At 46.4% G+C, this 20,506-nt stretch overlaps 1 protein-coding gene across 2 annotated transcripts in view; it reads left to right on the top strand.

Moving 5' to 3' along the window:
• Positions 1–20,506, top strand: part of ARHGEF18 (Rho/Rac guanine nucleotide exchange factor 18) — a 111,164-nt gene that overhangs the window by 21,656 nt on the left and 69,002 nt on the right. The window contains exons 3-10 of one of the 2 annotated variants that reach the window (XM_036756198.1): positions 45–388; positions 2,439–2,646; positions 8,873–8,987; positions 12,574–12,631; positions 14,319–14,363; positions 17,853–17,933; positions 18,317–18,422; positions 19,069–19,222. In XM_036756198.1, coding sequence (XP_036612093.1) covers positions 45–388; positions 2,439–2,646; positions 8,873–8,987; positions 12,574–12,631; positions 14,319–14,363; positions 17,853–17,933; positions 18,317–18,422; positions 19,069–19,222 — 1,111 coding nt within the window. Of the gene's footprint in view, positions 1–44; positions 389–2,438; positions 2,647–8,872; positions 8,988–12,573; positions 12,632–14,318; positions 14,364–17,852; positions 17,934–18,316; positions 18,423–19,068; positions 19,223–20,506 lie in introns of those variants that run through there. The other variant, XM_036756228.1, reaches the window with a different exon arrangement.

The raw sequence follows: 20,506 nt of genomic DNA, 5'->3' as shown, positions 1-20,506 counted from the left end.
GCCTCAGCCAGATCTGTAACCAGTTTCTTCTCTTTCTCTGGCAGGAGGCTGGTTCTGTGCCAGAGTTGGAAGACACACACAGCAGCACTGAGGATCTTCTCTCAATAGACATGGCTCTCCAGGGCACAGAATACTACAGGGACCTGGGCTATGTTCCACCTGTGGAGATGACATCATGCATCCCTCCGGCCTCCTGGTCACAGGAGAAGCCATCAGGGGAACTTGTAGCCCCGCAGCTCCAGGAATCTGGCTACTTCCTTCAGAGCCCCAATGGCCTCAGTCCTGGGGACCGAGGAGCCGAGCCCTTTCCCATATTGGTCCATTCAATGACCACATCTCGGAGACACAGCTGGGAGAGGCCTCTGTCTCCCTTAGATATGGAAAGGAGGTCAGGCATCACCAGAGTGAGGTGGGGGTGGGAGGGGAATCTTGGGCACTGCCACCAGGGAGGGGAAGGGACTGAGAGCACCTTGACCAGATAATCCGACTCATTCATTTATTCTCCTTTGTTTCCCCTCTCCTGTTTCTCCTATTCCCTCTCTTCACAGGTTGTGGTTTGCCCTTCGCTCTCGAAGAGGACCATGAAATCAGGGTGGTGATGCCATGACTTGCAAGTGAATTGGATTTCAGTGTGGGAGGACTGTGCAAAGTCACCAACCTCACTTTCTCCTCTGCAGCCATCTGGGTCCAGTGGCAAGATACAGATCAGGAGGACTGGAGATGGCCCAGGACACAGTGGAGGACCTTGGCCTTTTTAAGCTAAGATCTTTCTGAATTCTCACTTTAACTGAGGCAACACCCATTTAGTGATTAGGGCTGTTTAAAAAGTGAGCTAAGAGATGGCCCCTTTAATAAAAAAAAAAAAAAGGTGGCTCTGGAGAAGAAAGTGAGGCTGGTGACTTGGCACAGCCCTCCCTCACTGAAATCCAATTCACTTGCAAGTCATGGCACCACCTCCCTGATGTCATGGTCCTCTTCCAGAAGGAAGGACAAACCACAACCTGTGAGTATTCTGAGCTGCCCACTGAGAACCAGTTCCAGTTGGGCGACTCCTCTCCTCTCTTCTCCTTTCTCTCTGTGTTCCCTGCCCACTCCAATTTCCTCTCCTCTCCTCTCCCCCATCTTCTCTCTTCTCCTCTCCTCTCCTCACATGGGATATCATGCCTTTACCTGAGGAACACTCTAGCAAGGGAAGGTAAATTTTGAAGGCTGAAATCTACCTAGACATCTTGGGGTTTGCTGGCTAAATTTCTTTCTTAAAGCCCATGCCTTAAACCGCATCTACTCTGGCTCTCATTGATTGGCCAACAAAGTATCCCTATCCAACACTACTTAATGATTGTTGTTTGGGCCTCACCAGAGTGAATCAAAAAGTAATTGTTATCTCTTTTGGCCAGAAACCCTGAGGTTCTTTCCCTCCCAGTTTGAGTTTCTTTTTTTATTAAAGGGGCCATCCCTTGGTTCATTTCTTGAACATACTTAATCACTGAATGGGTGTTGCCTCAGAAGACCTTAGCTTAAAAAGGCCCAGGTCTCCCACTGCATCCCATCTCCAGTCATCCTGGTCTGCTTTCCACTGAACCCAGATGGCTCCAGAGGAGGAAGTAAGGCTGGTGATTTTACACAGCCCTCCCTCACTGAAATCCAATTTACTTGGAAGTCGTGATGTCATGGTCCTCTTTGAGAACAAAGGGCAAACCGCAACACAATTTCCTCTCGCTCCTCATTTTTTTTCCTTCCTTTTCTTCTGTACTCTTCTCATCTACTATTTTCCCTTCTCTCCTCTCCCTCTTTCTTTCCTAGCCATGTTTTCTCTTAGTCTCCTTCCCTTCCCTCCCTTCCTTTCCCTTCCTTTACCCTCCTCCATTCCTTCCTCTTCTCTCTCTTCCCTTCCTTATCTTCCCCTCCCTCCCCTTCATCTCCTCATTTTTCTTCCTCTCCATCTCACTGTCTTGTGATGGGCTAAGGTCATCTCATGATGACCTTGCCTTGAAGCAGACTACCTACAGAGTGGGATAGAGGGAAGCCCAGACTTCATCCACTATGGACATGTTTTCTCTCTCACAACCTCCTCCTCATTCTCTTTAATTGTTCAGTCTCTCAAATCTGTGACTTGGTTGGGCCCTGGCCACATTCCTGACCCTAAACTTGGCCAAATATTCCCATGTGGGCCCAGAGATGCCAGTGTGTTTCTTTCTGGGATAAACTGTTCATTTCCTAAAGGGGAGTGAGTCCATGGGCCTTCTCCTCCCTTCTTCCCCCAACTCTTCCATCCCTGACAAACTGTAAACTTCTTCCTGCTTGCCCTCGACCTGGTTTGTGGTGCTTGCCACAGATACCAAAATCCCTAGTTAAAGCTCTGAGGTTGATGGCTGCGCAGATGCAGAGTAGGGAGGGTGTGCATGACCCATCACAATTCATTGCTTTCTCCCCACCAGACTCAGCCTTGACACCTCAGACCTGGGCAGTGACGAGGAGCGAAGTCTGCCCAGAACATTTGCCAGCCAGTCCTTGAATATGCCTGGAGGGGGCCTGCAGGCTTGGGCAGAGAGGACAGGTCACCGAGCAACCTTCAGGGGAAGAGCCTCACCTGAGCTGCCCTACCTGGCTGTGGAAGAGCCAAGGGATGACCCAATGAGATGGCAGGTAAGTGGGCATAGGATGCAACAAGTGAGTGGGCATACTCTGGATAGCCTTTCCCAGTTCTGGGCCAGAGATGAGCTGCAAAGTCAGAATGTGCTGCTTATTTCTGTCTGAGGCTAGACCCTGTGGTCAGTGATGCCTTGGTCTAGCCCAACCCTTCTCAAAAGTCTTCAGCAGCTCCCACTGCCTCAAGAATAAAATAACAAAACCTTCAGCATGGCATTCAAAGCCCTCTACAATATAGTTCCCATTTTTCTTCCTAGGCTTTTTTTTTCATTCTGTATTTAAATGAAACAAGCATTTCCGTAACATAGTAGAACCAGGCTAATTTCCCATTCTTTTTTTTTGGTGGGGGGTGGCTAGGCAATCAGGGTTAAGTGACTTGCCCAGGGTCACACAGCTAATAAGTGTCAATTGTCTGAGGCCAGATTTGAACTCTGACTCCAGGGCTGGTACTCTATCCACTGCATCACCTAGATGCCCCACCAACTACTTCTTTTTTCACAGCTCTAGATTCCAGCCAAGCTGACCTCCTCCCTATTCCCTTAAATTGGCATTCCATCTTCCATCTCCCGTAGACTACCCCCAATGCCAAGAAGTCCTTCCTCCTCCCCTCTTCCCTATAGAATCAGTAGCTGCCTTCTCAGCCCAACTCAAGTGCTGCCCCTTCCCTAGGAAGCCCAGCCCTAGCTCCCTCCCTCTTAGGACTCTGGCCTCAAATTACCACGTCCATATCATTCGTCCATGTCCTTGTCGTGTCATCACTCCAGTGGAATGGAATTTTCTTGAGGGCAGGGACTGTTAACATTTTTTCCTTATATTACCAACATGATGCCTCAAATAGAGTAATTAATTTATTATATTTCATATATTAATATAACATAAAAATTAATAAATGTTTGTTTCATTGAATTTGATGGAAGGAAAAGCCCTTTACAGCTTGATTTAAGATTCAAGAACACTTTTTTCTGATTCTCAGCATCTTTCTGCCCTGTGCTATCTGCCCCTATGGCTGCTACACTCCTGTAGAACCAGATTGAGAGACCCAGGGAGAATATCCTCCATTCCCAGGAAATGGGCTGCAGATGATCATTTAATTCTAACAACATTTGTTATAGTTAATTTAAAAAAAATATAGTGGAATGGATGGAGAGCTGAGCCTGGAGTCAGGAGTTCAAATCTGGCCTCAGACAATTATTAGCTGTGTGACCCTGGGCAAGGCACTTAACCTGTTTGCCTCAGTTTACTCCTCTGTAAAAGTGAAGATAATTATAGCTAGCACTCCTCTCACAGGGTTGTTTTAGGGATCCAATGAACTAAAATTTTGTAAAGCACTTTGCCAATCTTGAAACACCAAGTAAACATTAGCTATTAGTAGAACAGCTGTTATTCTCTAGAACTCTATCGATAGCATAAGCATTATTCCGTTGCACAGATGAGGAAAATGAGGCTCAAAAAGATTAGGTGATTTTCCCAAAGGCACACAGCTAGTAAATATCTGAGTCAGGACTTGAACCCAGGTCTTCTGGACTCCAAACCCAGGAGTCTTCCAACATTAACACATAATGATATAGAAAGAGCACTCACCTAGCAGCCCGATGACTTGGGTCCAAATCCTGGTTCTGCTATTTATAGCTATGAGGTAAAATGGACAGAGTAGGGGATTCCAAGTTAGGGACACCTGAGTTTAAACGCTCCTTTGGACCCTTAAAAGCTGTGTGACTCAGGGTAAGTCACCTAATCTTCCTCAGCCTCATTTTTCTCATCTATAAAATGGGCATGATAGTAACACCTATCTCCCAAGGTGTCAGGAGGATCAAACGATATAATACTTAATATATAATATAAACATGTGATTACTAATATGCAATAATTTACTATATAGATACTATCATATAAAGTGCTTTGCAAACCTTTAAGCCCATAATAAACACTGGTTGTTATTATTAATTATATTTTTATTATTCCTACCTGAGTGACTTTCAATAAGTCCCTTAGTCTTTCTGGGCTTGTTTCATTTTTCTTGACTGTAAGAAGAGAATGCTGAAGTAGAGGATTCCCAGGGTTCTCTCCAGCTCTAAATCCTACAAGTTCTAAACTTTATTTGCTGGACACACAGCAAGCACTAATAGAAATGCATTCAGTTGACCTAACTGAGACTGGAGAACTGTATTTCATACCCATGATCCTTCTAGCATTTGCCCAAAGTCCAATTTGAAAAAATGGAGACACTGGAGTCTGGTCTCTGACTGGTCCAGAGAAAAGATGATGATCTTCCCACTGTCCTTTGCCCTGCTCAGACCCCATCTGGCGTGTGTTTTCTATTTGTGAATTCTACATTGGATAAAGGACGTTGGCAAAGTGGAACACATTCAAGATGGTGGGGGGATTGGAGAACAAGCCAGAGAAGGATCCAGTGATTCATTTAGCCCAGTAGAGCAAAGGTTTAGGGTGGATGGGAGAGCTGTCTTCAAATATTTGAAGAGTTGTTGACTTCTTCCACTCCAGAGGGCTGAACTAGGTGCAGAAGTTTGGGAAGACATAAATTTAGATGTGATAAAAGGAAGAGTTTATAAACAATTCTAATCCAAAGTGGAATGAGCTGCTTCAGGCCTCTGTGCTCCCTTCCAGCTCAGAGATTCTGTGGACAGAGGTTAAAAAAAAAAGAAGAAGACCAAAGAAAGATCTTGGGGGTCATTCACACTTGGAGAGTAGGAAGGAGGAAGCAAACCTTGGTTAGCGGAGCCAAAAGTGGTTAGAGTGTGAGGAGGAGAACCAGGAAAAGAGTAGTGTCATGGAAACATTCCCTTGGAGGAGAGAAAAACCGGTGTCAAAAGTTGCAAAGTTGTCATGGAAGAGAAGGATTGAAAAGGGGACCTTAGACTTGGTCCCCAAGGGCAGAATTTGAAGCAATCCCCACAAGGAGCATTTATTATGGCTGCCCCTTTAACTTCTGGTTTACTGGCTAGATTTTTTTCTCAAAAACCAAGCCTTAAACTCAATTTGCTCTGGAGCTCATAGATTGCACAACAGGTCCCTGCCCTCCTAACACAGAGTGAATGTAAATATTAAATAGTAGCTGTTTCTCTTTTGGGCAGGAACCCTGAGGGTCTTCCCCACCCAGTTTGATTTTTTTTTTTTGAGTTTTGATTAAAGGGGCCATCCCTTGATGAACTTCTTAAAGAGGCCTATTCACTGAATGGGTGATACTTCACTCAAAATGAGAACCTGAAAAGCCTGAAAGGGCCAGGGTCTCTTAATGCATCCTGGGCCATCTCCAGTCGTCCTGCTGAATATCAGGTCACTGGACCCAGATGGCTCTGGAGGAGAAAGTGAGGTTGATGACCTTGCACAGCCCTCCCTCACTCAAATCAAAGTCATCTACAAATAAGGTCATGGACCTACTACTGCAACAATAGACATGCCACAAACAAAGACAAAAGCCAGACAGTACCTGCCCTCAAGGAACTTACATTCTAATGAAGGAGACAATACTGTCATCATTGTTTGTCATTGTTCTCAGAGGGGACCCTGACAACTGGGTAGTGATGCCATGACATACAAGTAAGTTGGATTTAAGTGAGGGAGGGCTGTGCAAGGTCACCAGCCTCCCTTTCTCCTCCTGAACCATCTGGGTCCAGTGGCTGATATAGACCAGGAACACTAGAAATGGCCCCATTAGGGTTGTATACAAATTCATCCAAGCCTGGAGGGACAGAGAATCCTCTCTTGAAGGTGGTCATATTTGAGCTAAATCTTGAAGGAAGCCAGGGATTCCATAAGGCAGAGATGAGGAAGGAGGGCATTCCAGGTGTGGGGGATAGCCAGTGCAGAGGTACAGAGAGGGAAGATGTGTGAGGGATAGTAAGATGGCCAACCTGGCAGAAACACAGAATGTCTAGAGGAGAGTAAGGTGTAATAAGACTGGAAAGGTAGAAGGGGGCCAGTCTGTGAAGGGCTTTAAATTCCCAGACAGAAGTTTATATTTGATCCTAGAAGTAATAGGGAACCATTGGAATTTATTTAGGAAAATCACTTTGATATTTGGAGGTTGGATTGGCGTGAGGAGAGATTTGTGACAGGGAGACCAAATAGGAGACTTTTGAAATAGTCCAGGTGAGAGGTGATAAGGGCCTTAACTGAGGTGGTGGGTGACATAGTGGAAAGAAAGGAATGGAGGTGAGAAGGGTTGTGTAGATAAAAATGGCAAAAGGCAATTGATTAGATCTATAGGGTGAGTGGAAGTGGGGCTTCAGAGATGACTCCCTCTCCTCTCCCTCTCACCCTCCTCTCCCTGAGGCTTTGATCTTGTGTGATTGGAAAGATGGTGGTACCCTTTCCAGAAATAAGGAAGTTCAGAAAAGAGGTGGGCTGGTGGGAGAGGAAGAAATGAATTTTGGACATGTTGAGTTTCAGTATTGGATTGCTGTTCTAAATATACAATATGATGTGAAACTGGAGGTCAGGAAAGAGACTGGGGTTGGATATATAAATATGAGAGTCATCTGCATAGAGAGGATTATTGAATCCTGGGAGCTGATGAAATCACCCAGGTGATAGAGTATGAAGAGGAAAGAGGGTGGAGAACAAAGCCCTGAGAAGTACCCACAATTAGGGGATGCAGCATGGTAGCAAATCTTGCAAGGGGTGAAATGAATGGTCAGACAGATATAAGGAAAACTCAAAAGAAATCAGTGATGCAAAACCCAGAAAGGAGAGGATTACCAAGAGCAGAGGGGGGTAGACAGAGTTCAGGGCTTTAAAGGAGTCAAGAAGGTTGAGGACTGGGAAGAGGCCACTAGATTTGGCAATGAAGAGATCACCGGTCATTTTGTAAAGAGCCATTTCAGTTGAAGGGTGAAGTCGGAAGCCGGGTTGTAGTGAGAGGTGAGAAAGTGGAGGCAGATGCCGAGAGGCAGATTTTGACTCCATGTAAGGAAAATCTTCCTAATAATTAGAGCTGCCCCAAAGCAGCCTGGGCTGCCTCCAAAGGGATCACTGGAGGTCTTCAGGCAGAGGAGGGATGGCCATTTGTCAATGAGGTTGTAGGAGGGATTCTTCTTTAGTTCTGGGTTGGACTAGTTGGCCTCCAAATTCCCTTCCAACTGTGAGATTCTGTGATTCCTGCAGGGGCTAAGAGTTGTTGAATTAAGGGCCTCTGATTTCTTCATCTCCCTCCCCTGGAATGTTTCCTCAGATCCCCCTTTCATTGCGTTTATTCTCCCAGACTACCAATGATCAAGGGAATGAATCTTTGGGCAAAATCACCGTGCCATGATTCCACCAACCGTTGTCTTCCAAACAGTGCTAGGCTAGGAACTCCAGGAGACTTTACATGTCCCCTAGTTCCATAGTGCACAGTTTTTGCCCCTGACCTGTAATTTGGCTGGTGTAGGTAACTTCCAGTGAGGAAATTCCCTCTACCAGATCAGTACCATACAACACCCCCCCTCATTTATAGTCTTGGAGGCGCACTGGGCACTGGATGGGGATGGCTTGCCTACATCACACAGCCAGTATGAGTCATGAACTCAGGGCTTCTTACTCATAGACTGGTTCTCTATGCACTAAACCACACTGCCTCTCTGTATGTAGAAGGTGCTTATCAAATGTTTATTAATAATTGTAATAACTCCCAAGAATCACGGAATTTCGTAATTGGAAGAGACATGAAAACCAAGTTGTAGGGGCGGGCTTTTTTTTCAATACAATTATGTTAAATACATACATCTTATACTCCTAATTCAAGGGGGCTGGCCAGTCAGGATGCTGGTGTTGGGGTTGGGTATAAAAAGCCTCTCTGGGCCTACCCCTTCAGCAGACTCTGGGTCAGGCTGGGTCCTCTTCCCCACAAGGTCTCTCCAATTAGGCTTCAGCCATGGAACGTCATTGAGATGTTGTGAATGCCCCCATCTTTTCTAGATCATAGCCCAAGAATGAGTTAGAAAGACTTCTTGGGAAGCATGGAACTGTGCTCTATCAGCTACATCTTTGGGGCCTGGGACATTGCCCCAAGGATACCTGACAGCTTCTCCAAGTACCCTGGCCCAGCTATGGAACCCTGAGCAAGTATCTCCTTCTCATCTCTGGGTCAGTTTCCTGCTTGGTAACAGGAAGAGTTTGGGCTGGGTGCTCTCTAAGATGCTTCTCCCTCTTGGAAGGCTTTTTCCATCCTGAGATTGTTTTTTCAGTCCCTGATTCTCCTCACTGAGATATCTAATCCCTGCAGGAATTCAACAGTTCTTGGAAGAGGCTCAGGTCAAGGTCTGTTCCCCAAACTGGTGATATGGTTTCTCCCTCAAGAATCACTCAGAACCTGGAGGTTTCCATTCCAGCTGCCCAAGGTTTGTTTTGCACTATTGGGGGAGGTGGGGTATCTCTCAGGGGACATTGTCTGCAACATGGCTTTGACTCAGGCTTCCTTCTCTCTACCCACCAATCTGTAAACTGTCCCTTTCCCATGGGCAGGACCGGAGAGGGGGAGCCCAAGGGACTTCCTGTTTGACAGAGGATGAGTGTAAGGGCCCAAGGTTTGGTCCACTTGGTAACTCCAGCTCCTGCTTCATCATTTAAAAAAAAATATTATCTACCTAAGGAGAATATATGAGGATTTAGCCAGACCTACCTCAGTTGGAGACTCCTCAGCTCTTTCAGGGAAAACAGACCGCCTGGGGGAAGGGCATCCCAGATGTTCGGGTTTGAAGCAGTATGTGACTGGGTAAAAATCCCATTCAGGTACTCCTGATCAGATCCAGGGTCCGACTATCCAGGGACCAGGTGAAGGGGCTGAGGGCTTGTTCACAGAGGGAGAAGGGACATACAGAAAGATTTCCTCTTCTTCTACTGCCTCTCCATCTCCCAGTACCCCAGGGACATCCACTGCTTCTCCTGTACTGTGTGTGGCTGCCTCTGAGCACCTCTAATCACGTTTAAGTCATAAGCCTGTGATTCTGCTGTCTCTCTTTTTCCCCTTTTCTAGCTTTCTTTATCTACATTTGTCCCTCTCAGTCTCCCTGTATTTCCCTGTCTCTTTCTGCATGTGTATCTCTCATTCTGTCTGTCCCTTTGTGTTTGTGTATGTCTATGTATCTCTGCCTGGTTTTTTTCTCTGTGCAGATGGCTCGCTCTCTCTCTCTCTCTCTCTCTCTCTCTCTCCCTCCCTCCCTCCCTTCCTCCCTCCCTCCCTCCCCCCCCACTTCCTTTTCTGTATTGTTTCTTTGGGGGGTGGGTGGGTTCTCTTTCTTTGTGGGTATAACCTACAGCCCAATACCCCAAGCTTTCCATGGACTGGACTCCACCTTGGAGACAGCTCCAAATTCTCATTCTCTTTGCTTCATTTTGTCCCCACCCAGAGTTCCCTTTGGAAAATATTAGAATGTACCCTAAAAACAGTTCACCTCTAGGTGTCCACAGATTCAGGTCTCGGGCCTCCTACAAATACTCAGAGTAGCAATGCTTATGTCAGGTATAAAACAACCCAAGTTCGATCTCCACCAAAAAATGAAGAAAATATATAGAGGAATCATAGCAGCGCATAGTCAGTCTTCCTCCCTCTCTGATGAGTCCTACCTTTTCCTGAAGTCCCAAATCCTCCAGACTCCAGTATTGTACTTCAGATTCCCCTGGGGTTGCTAGAGAGGAAATTCTCTGACATTCAGCAGCAAGGAGGGACAAGGGATTGAGTCGAGACGACCTAAGTGGGAGTCCCACCTTGGATCGTTATTAGTGATGGATGACCCTAAGCAAATCACTTAGTTTCTTTTAGCCTTAGTATTCTTATCTATAAAATGGGGATAAATAACAGCACCTGTCTCCCCGGGTTCCTGTGAGGATCAAATTAGATAATATTTATAAAAAGCTTTTCAAACCTTAAAGTCCTATATAAATGCGAACTGTTTTCATTATTATTTCAAGGAAGTCTCCCTTTCACCCCAGAGGCTTATAGAGTTATCTAGACTTATGGAAACTTGAACTCTCCCAGAAGGGGGGAAAAAACCCCCAAACCTTTGGAATCCCTAGAGAAGCAAGCCACTTTCCCATTGAACTTGTACCGTTCAGACAATTCATAGTAACAGAGGGCAGACTTATTATAATAATAGCCAGCATGTAGGTGGCACCTTGAGATTTGCAAAGCTCTTTATAAATATTATCTTGTTTTCACCCTTACAACAACCCTGGGAGGTAGGTGCTGTTATTATAGTCATTTTACAGACGAGGAAACCGAGGCCAGCCGAGGTTAGATGACTGGCCCAGGATCACTCAGCTCTTAGGCGTTTGAGGCCAGATTTGAACTTGGGTCTTCCTGACTATAGGGCAGATGTTCTAGCCACTTTACCACCTTGCTGCCACATCTTTTGCTGTCCCGTGTTATGGCCCCCCTGCTGCTCTACTCTCTTGAAAGGGTCAAGTGCCCAATCCTTCCCTCCCCAAGAGGTTGGCACAGCTCAGGAACCCCATTTCTTCCACCAAAAAAGTTGAATCCCAAATTCTAAAACTTGGAATTATTTAAGAGAGAACTTGGAGTTGGTGGTGTTGACCTCAAACTACCCCCTTCTCTTTCTAGAGGACTGGATTCTGGAGCTTTAAAACTTGGGTGGCCATTGAAGCAACCTGGAGTCTGGTGCTATCCAGTAAAAATACTCTTCTCTCCCTCAAAGGCTAGATTCTAGGATCATACTGCCCAGAAAATCTGCCTCCATTCAAGAAGCTGCAGTTAAGGAGTTCCCAGGGTACTCCTCTTCCTAGCTGTGGCCTCCCTCTAAAATGCTAACTGGGAATGTAGAGTCTAGAACTCTATTCTTAGGGCAGATCTCATGATGATATTATATTCATGGGTCCCAGAAGGAAGCAGCTCCTCCTAGGACCCAGGTCAGCTCTGTAGCAGTAATAACTCCTCCAAAAGGAGAAACAAAGGAAAAGACCAAATCTTTGATGGGGAAACTCCCTTTTTACAGACCAGTAACAAAGGTACAACTCCTCCCATAATGAACCAAGCCAACCAGCTCATCCTTGATCACAGATCTATCTTCCATGAGTTTCTTTGAAGCTAAGGGGTTTGTCCAAATCCTCCCTAGGAGATAGGGACCTGTGATTTCACTGGGCTTAGGGAACTCCTTCTCCTAATGCAGGTAATTACAATTTATAGTCTTAGAAAGCTGTTGGGGCATTGAGAAATTAAGTGACTTGCCCAGGGTTACATAGCCCATCAGAGGTGAGAGGTGAGGTGTCAGAGGTGAGACTTGAACCTAGGTCCAAGGATGGCTTAATTTCAGGGAGATCCATGAACTGGAATGGAAAAAAATACATCTTTATTTCCAGATAACTGGTTTCTCTTGTAATCCTGTGTATTTTTATTTTGTGCATTTAAAAACATGATTCTGCAAAGGGGTGGGGGTGCATAGGCTTCACCAGATTGTCCAAGGAGTCCATGACAAAAAAGGTAAGAACTCCTGCTGCATAGGAAGGTTACAGGGAAAATCCCAAACAAAGGCTCCCCACCGTTATCAGGTTGATTAGGGAACTCCCCACATTCACCTATTCTAGCTCTCTTTGTCTCACGCCACCGTAGCTCATTTTGGGTCCCTTCCTTTTTCTCTGTCATTCCATCTATCTCTGGCTGCGTCTGCCTCTCCTGTGCACCTTCCCTTCCTGTGGGTTCTCTGCTTCTTTCCCACATACCTCTGTTTCTCTCTTTTTTCTATTTGCTCTCATGTTTCATCTTTTCTCTTGGCTGGGGCCCTATGGACCTTCACTTACTTTCCCCCATCCTGTGACAAAAGGGGTTAAGCAGGTGGTCAGGCCACAAACAGCCATGGGGCCAGAAACATTCAGTATTGGTATCACACAGGGCAGGGAGTGGGTGAGGACTAGATCTTGGGAGCTTGGAACCTATTTCTTTGTGTTTTGTGTTCATTTTGTGTTCTATTCTAGGTATCGAACCCCCTATGCTGGAAAGAGCAGAAAAAGACCACGTGTCCCCTGATCATGTGTGAGTACCCCTGATTTTAAATAGTCCAGAGAAAAGGGGAGAAGAAGGTACCTGAGGGTTGAGCCGTGTGTTCTGCCTGCCCAAGTGACAAGATGAGTTTGGGTGGGGAGAAAGGATGGGGCAGCAGGTAAACCACTTATTGAGCAGTAGCTCTTCGTAGCTAATCTTCCATTTTCTAATATGGTCTTTGGTCATGGGCAAGACCCTTCCCCTGTCTGTTCAGTCAGTCAACAAACAGCTTTGGTTTGTTTAATCTCCCATCAAGTAAGGGCAGCACATGTGATCATCCCTATAACCTCTTCCAGCTCTGATATACCGTGTACCATGAATCCTTTACCTTCTCCCTGTCACTCCACTTTTTTTTTTAAAGCAGTCAAATATGGTGCTAATATCTAAACTAGGAAGAGCCAAAGCAGAAAAAGAAAACTACAGGCCAATTTCTCTAATGAATATTGATGCAAAAATTTTAAGCAAACAGACACCTAGGAGGCCCAGTCAGACACCAGGGCAGTCCTAATGAAATTTCCAACCTGGCCCCTGAGACTTTAGGCCCTAAGAACATAGGAGGCAGAGACCACAAGCAGGGACACAAAGACATAGACATATCCAGGGATCCAGACACACTTTCCTCACACATGGTTCTCTAGCTCCCATCTGCGTGCCTTTGCACAAGCTGTCCCCCATGCCTAGAATGCCTTCCCTAGTTTCCTTCAAAGCTCAACTCAAAGACTTTCTTGACATCTCCATCCTTTCTCCCAGCTACTAGTGCTACACCCCCTCACCTTTTATTTATTTACAAATGCCTTATATTTAGGGAAGCTAGGTGATGAAGTGGATAAAGCACTGGGCTTGGAATCAGGAAGGCTCATCTTCATGAGTTCAAATCTGGCCTCAGACATTTACTAGCTGGGTGACCCTGAGCAAGTCACTTAACCCTGTTTGCCTCAGTTTCCTTATCTGTAAAATGAGCTGGAGAAGGAAATGGCAAACCGCTCCAGTATCTTTGCCAAAAAACAAAAACAAAAATGGGTCGTGGAGAGTCAGACACTACTGAAATGACTCAACAACAACCTTGTATTTATTTTGCACACATTCTTATGTTCATATAAGAACATTTGCATATACTCTTATGTTCCTATTCCTCTAACAAAGTGTAAGTTCTCTGAGGGCAGGGACCGTTTCATTTTTTAATTTGTACCTCCAGCACGAAGTCCAATGGTTGGCACATAATAGGTGCTTAATACATACTTGATTGATTGATATACAAACACACAAAAGCTCAGATTGACCAAAGTACATAGATTCAGATATCCCAAGTCACAGGTATCACTTTAAAAAAGTATGCTTTATGTTAACATTCACTTAAAAAATTTTTGAGTTCCAGATTCTCTCCCTCCCTCCAGCCCCTCTCCCACCCATTGAAAAGGCAAGCAGAGGCAGCTAGGTGGCCCGGTGGATAGAGCACCAGCCCTGAAATCAGGAAGACCTGAGTTCAAGTCTGGCCTCAGACACTTACTAGCTGTGTGACCCTGGGCAAGTCACTTAATCCAATTTAAAAAAAAATAAAACACAAGCAATATGATATCAATTATACACATGAAGTCATGCAAAATCTATTCCCACATTATCCATATGGGGCATCACTTGGGATAAACCCGTGTGTCATTCTCTCTGTGTCTTGCTCTAGCTTGATTGTCCAGCAAGTCCTCCACGAGCTCAAGCAGTATCACGGGTGAGTATGTCAGTATTCTTAAGGCCCCCGGACCTCAGGCTAGTGCCCTGCTAGGCTACTCCAGGGAGAAGATGACCCAGAATTTGGACGTGACCTGACCCTAGTTCATGCTCAGGACTTTTTTTTTTTTTGCTTTCTGAGCTATGGTTAGCAGAATGTAATGGAAAGGATGCTGAGACTTGGGAGCCAAGAGACTTGGGGTCAAGTCTCAGCTTCTCAGCTCAAGTGCTAGTTCTGTGTGTGTGTGTGTGTGTGTGTGTGTGTGTGTGTGTGTATTTGTCTGTGTGTGTCTGAGTGTGTCTGTGTGTGTCTGCGTGTGTGTGTATGTGTGTATCTGTGTGTGTGTGTGTGTGTGTGTGTGTGTGTATCTGTCTGTGTGTGTGCCCTTGGGCAGGTCCCTCCCCCTCTCTGGGCCTCAGTTTCTCCATCTGCAAAATGAAGGGATTGGGTTGGGTGATTCCAAGGCCCCTCCCAGCTTTAACATCCTGTGACTTCCATCTCCGAGTCACAACATAGGATCCTCTAGTTAGGGTTCAGAGGGGCCTGACATCAGCTCAGCACATCTTCTCTGGTGCCCACCTAAGATCTCCAGGGGCACAGACCGGGCTGGTCTTCTCACCGCTTGCCATGGCACACGCCCCGTGCTTTTGCTCATGCCCCACTAGCCGCCCCACTTGGGATCTCCTCCTCACTCCTCTCTACCTCTCCAGATCTGCCCATCCTTCACAGTGTGGCTCAGCTCTCTAGTCTCACCTCCTCCATGAAGCCCTCCCAGGTTATTCCCTCCTCAGCAGTTGTCTTCCTAATACCTACTGATACCAGCTGTTCAGAACTTACTCACATAGGGCCCCATAATGCTATTCGGGTTTTGTCTCATCGCATCAGACTAGACTTGCAAGAGTCACGAGGGCAGGGACTGGCTGTTGACATCTCTGGATCCCCTGTAAGCCCCTGGCACCTAGTGCGTGCCCAGTCAGTATTTGCGAATGAGCGTTATTGGGTTCTAAACCCAGCTCTGAGCCTGTCTCAGTGTGTGATCCTGGGCAAGTCACTTCCCTTCTCTGGGCCTCAGTTTTTCTATCTGCAAAATGGGAATGACCTCAACAGTCCCTTCCAGTTCTAAATCACTGTAACCCTATATAAAACAATTGGAGAATATTTGTAATGTATGATCAGAAGTTAAGCTCTTTGGGGCAGAATCAGTGTTGGCCGGATTTCAGAGAAGGGGGAGATTGCTCTCTGCAGGCTGAAGTCACCTGGTCATATGGAAAGGCCTTGTAGGGAATGTGGATTTAGAGCTGGAAAGGACCTTAGACATCATCTTGCCCAACCCCCTCATTTTACAGTTGAAGAAACTGAGGTGAAAGGCAATGGCCAGGATCACGCATGTAGTAAGCAAGCACCAGGGCTGAAATCTGAACCTAGATCCTTCAACTCTGAATCCAGTATTCTTTCTATGGCTCTAGAATATCAAAGCCAGAATTCAGTTCTATTCAAAGATTTTTTTTTCTTTTTTGAAAAATTCATTTTTATTGACGTCTTTTGTTTTTCCCTATCTCCATAATTTCCGCAGTACTCTCCTTCTCCCCCATAGAGTCATCCCATATAACAAATACTGTTTTTAAAGAGAAAAAGAAAGAGGAAAGAAAATCAACATAACTGATCAGTGCATCAAGAAAAGTCCAAAAAGTTGTACAATGTACAACCTTTGTGGACTTCTCTCCACTGCTAAAGGGTGGGTAACGGTGCCTTCTCCTATCTCTACTTTTGAATCATGCTTGTTCATTATGGATTTTTAAAAATTTAATATTTTTTCCCAATTACACTTAAAACAATTGTTTAACATGCATTTTACAAAAACTGAGTTCCAAATTCTCTCCCTTTCTCCCTCCCCACTCCACCCCCATTGAGAAGGTGAGCAATTTGATATAGTTTATACATATGTAGTCATGCAAAACATTTTCACATGTTAGTTCATTATAGTTTTATAACATTCACTTTTAAATTTTTTGTGCGATTCTTTCCATTTCCATTTCAGTATGTATTTATTAAGTGCCACCTCTATACCCAGGCTCTGTGCTAGGTACTTGGGCTACAGAGATGCCTTCTATAAGCTCAATTCCCTTACAAGAGTAAGCCTGGCTCCAAGGGAAAGTATACTGGGGACCAAGAAGAGATCCAGACAAAGGGCTCTGGGAACATTTGAGGAGAGAAAAAGATCTTCTTTAGCTGGCAGGAATCAGGGAACGCTTCATGGAGGACGTGGGTACCTGAGCTGGGCCTTGAAGGAAGAGGATGCCCTCTTGGGCAGGCAGAGATGAGGATGGAGTCCACAGCATGCATGGAACACAGCCTGAATGAATGCATGGGGTCTGGAGAAGGCATGAAGAGGCAGAGACTGCCCAGAAGTGTCATATGACTTTCTTGGAATTCAAGGCTAAAGAATTTAGAGCCCATCTAGGCTCCCTGGTACTAGGAAGGAGGAGAGAGGAAGAAGTGATAGGCCTTGAAGAATGAGTGGGTTCTGTTTAGGGGAGTGTCCCAGTCATGGGATCCTAACATACAGAACCACAGGGGACCTTAAAGGTCACCTGGTCCAACCCGGTCAGTTTTACATCTGAGGAAATAGAGGCCCAGAAAGGCTAAACGACTTTCCTTAAAATCACATAGGTAGTATGTAGCAGAGCTGAGATTTGAACTCAGGTTTTCTGGCTACAAGTTCAATGCTAGCTTTACTTTTCCTGATGGAGAGAGCGGTTGTTGGCAGTCCAGATGCTATATCAGAGGCTTGGCAAGGCAAGGCAATAAGCATTTATTAAATGCTTACTGTATGCCAGGCACTGAGCTAAGTGCTAGAGATAGAAATAGAAGCAAAAAGATAGTCCCTGCCCTCAAGGAGCTGACATTCTAGTGGGAGAAAACACACAAAAGGAAGCTGACAAGAGGGGGAAGGTACCTCCATGAGGGGACAGTATCAAAGTCCAGAAAGTTAGAAGTAGAAGGTTGGTCAGCCTGGGCTCCTTCCCAAAATGGCATCTCCTGGGAGAAATTCTCCAATGGGAGAAAGGGACTGGATGGTCCAGGGTAAGAGGGCTTCAGGGGCACAGGAGGTCCCAGGCACTGAAGGAAGCTCCAGGGTGAAAGGTAGCTGGGGCATGGTCCTGAGGGACCATGGGACCAAGTCCTGAGATTCAGAAGTAGAGTCAGGAGGGTAAGGAAGGGCCTAGGCAGGGCGTCTCCAAGTGGGGAAGTAGAGGAGGTGTCAGGCAGCTCAGGCCTGGACAAATCGCTTCACACACCTGGAAAGATGTGGGCATCCCACCTGCTGGATATCTGGAAGAGAGGACAGGTGAGGGAGTTGGTGTTTGAGCAGATACATGCAGCAGATGGAGAGAGATGCCGACCAGGGCAATGTTGCCCAGACCTGGTTAGAATCTAAGGCTTTCCTTCAAAGGTGCTAAGCTGGGCTGTTCTATTTGACCTGCACAGGGCGAAGCAAAGGGCTCACTTAGGGGATGACCCCGGGGATTCCCAGCAGAACTTAACTTGGTTTGAGTTCCTGTCCAGTGAGTGAGTATGTGAGGGGGTGGGGGGAGATCTGGCATCAACCGAGCACCCAGCTTGGGAAGGAATCCCAGGATGAGGCCAGTGCTAATGGCTGTAGCTCACAGCTGGCTTTGCAGCATGGGGGGTCTGGGGGAGAATGTTCTTGGGAATGAGCCTGGTATCACAAGAAGTTCTAACCAAGGACATGGGAAGTGGGAGGTGAGACACCCACCAGCTGTTCTAATGGGCTTTGGGGAGAGCCCGCAGGCCCCAGTCCCAGCAGCTGGAAGTAGAGGAACTGACCCAGCCAGGGATCTGATAGACAGGACCAACCCAATTCTCCTGGCTTGAGCCTCCTGGGCTTTTCTGATCCCCTGACCTGGACTCTGCTGGGGATCCTGATTCAGGAAGGAAGATGATGGGAAGAGTGAAAAGAACGAAAAGGGAACCAAGGTGAAGCGAAGACTGAGCTCCCTGAGAAGCCGAGTGACTGGCTGCCGGCAGAAGGACAAGGTAAGGACGGAGAGCCTGGCTCTATCACCCAGCTGGAACTGGGTATCAGTCGGCAGTATGCTGGCCCGAACTGGGCATGAGCTGTCCAGGTTCTGATGGGAGCTGGCCAGTATCAGGGGACCAGAGAGGAGCTGCCCAGGTCCTCACACACCCATGCCCCTTAGGTAGCCCCCAGCTCAATCCCCACCCTCTCCATAAAGCACCCCAAGGGTCTACTAGGGCCTCTGTGGGTATTTTCTTCCCTCAGGGTCCTATTTTCTGCAAGGCTATTCTCAATATAATCAAATACAAAGAGCTCTGGATCTAGAGTCCAGGGACCTGGATTCAAATTCTGACTCTGCCCAACTCTGTGTCCTTGGAGAAGCCACGCCCTCTCTGGTCTTCAGTTTCCTCATGTATAAAATGAAAGTGTTGTAATGGCCTCTCAAGTGCGCTCTGATCTGCAATCCACAAAACTGTGATATACACTTGACACAGAGGGCTCTTTCCATAAATGGTGAACCCAGTCTTCCTGACTCTAGACCCAGTGTTCTATCTGCTGCACCATCAGCTCCCCTGGTCGTCTCATCTGTAAAAAGAAGGCAGCTCAGTTCTAAAACTATGCTCCTCTGACCAGGTCTAAGACCTTCCTTCCTTCCTTCCTCAGGGTAAGAATAAAGAACAACAGAAAGAGATAGAGCCGAGGGAAAAGTGGAAAAGCATAAATGGTCACCAGTTAGTGCCAGGGACTTTCTCCAGCTGCATCAACTGCTCCCTGTGTGGCAAACCCCTGCTCAGTCGGAATGGGCTGCAATGCTTGAGTGAGTACCCCTGGCTGCTGGCCTTTCAAGGGACTGGCTTCTTGCTTGGTGCCTTCCCCTGCCTGGCTCCCCAAGCTCATCTCCTCTCTCCCCAACCCTGCCTGGCTGTCCTTCCACACCACTCCCTATCTCTTCCCCACTTGACTGTCTTCCCACATTGCACCCTACCCCTTCCTCACCCAGCTGTCCTTCTAGACTGTTCCCTATCTCTTCCCCACCTGACTGTCCTCCCACATTGCACCCTACCCCTTCCCAGCCTGGCTGCCCTTCTAGATTGCCCTCTGTCACTCACCTGTCTGGCTGTGCTTTTCCCACCTGTCTGATTCCCTCTCTACCCCTGGGGCCACCATTTTCTACCATTGCCTGGCTTCTCTAGCTCACTATTCTTCTCCCATTCCAACCAGTTCCCTCTTGCTAGCTCTGTTAGCCTGGGCACATTCTCTCTATATTCCCTAAAAGACTGACTTCTTGAGCCTCAAATGTCAGGGGCAGGGATTTAGTGGGAAAAGGCTGGATTCAGAGTTAGAGGCCTGGGTTTGAATCCCAGATCAGCCCCTTGCTCTCTTTGTAACCCTGAACAGTTAGGTGGCGCCATAGTGCATAGAGTGTTGGGCCTGGAATCAGGAAGACTCCATCTTCCTGAGTTCAAATCCAGCTTCAGACACTTACTCGCTAGGTGTCCCTGGATAAGTCACTCAATCCTGTTTGCCTCGGTTTCCTCATCTGTAAAATAAGCTGGAGAAAGAAGTGGCAAATCACTCCAATATCTTTACCAAGACAACCCCAAACGGGGTCACGAAGACTCAGACACAACTGAAAAATGACCAAAGACCATACGTGGATCAGTAGTCCAAATACAGTACTTTGTGAGCTCTGACTGGGCTGGAGTAGGGTGGGGAGAGGTCATAATCAGATCTTCTGCCCTGTGGCATTCATTTGGCCAGGAATAAATGCTGAGGAAAGAAGGAAGAAAACAAGCACTTATCAGATGCCTGCTGTGTGCCAGGCACCATGCTATACACTTTACAAATATTCCCTCATTTGATCCTCACAACAACCCTGGGAAGTAAGTATTATTTATTACTATTGTCGTTTTATAGATGAGGAAACTGAGGCAAATAGAGGTTAAGTGACTTCCCTGCTGAGAAGGAAACATGCTTTTCTGACCAGTACAAAATACCTGCCATTTTCTTGGTGGCCGCTCTGAGACATCGATTTTTCTCTCTTCTTAGTGGGAAAGTCTTCAAATCTAATTGCTACTACATTAGAGGGAATAGATTGTTC

The sequence above is a fragment of the Trichosurus vulpecula genome, chromosome 1 (genome assembly GCF_011100635.1).
Source record: "Trichosurus vulpecula isolate mTriVul1 chromosome 1, mTriVul1.pri, whole genome shotgun sequence".
Classification (NCBI taxonomy): domain Eukaryota; kingdom Metazoa; phylum Chordata; class Mammalia; order Diprotodontia; family Phalangeridae; genus Trichosurus; species Trichosurus vulpecula.
Note: the sequence above shows the minus strand (reverse complement) of the source record. Positions and strands in the feature narration are given on the sequence as shown.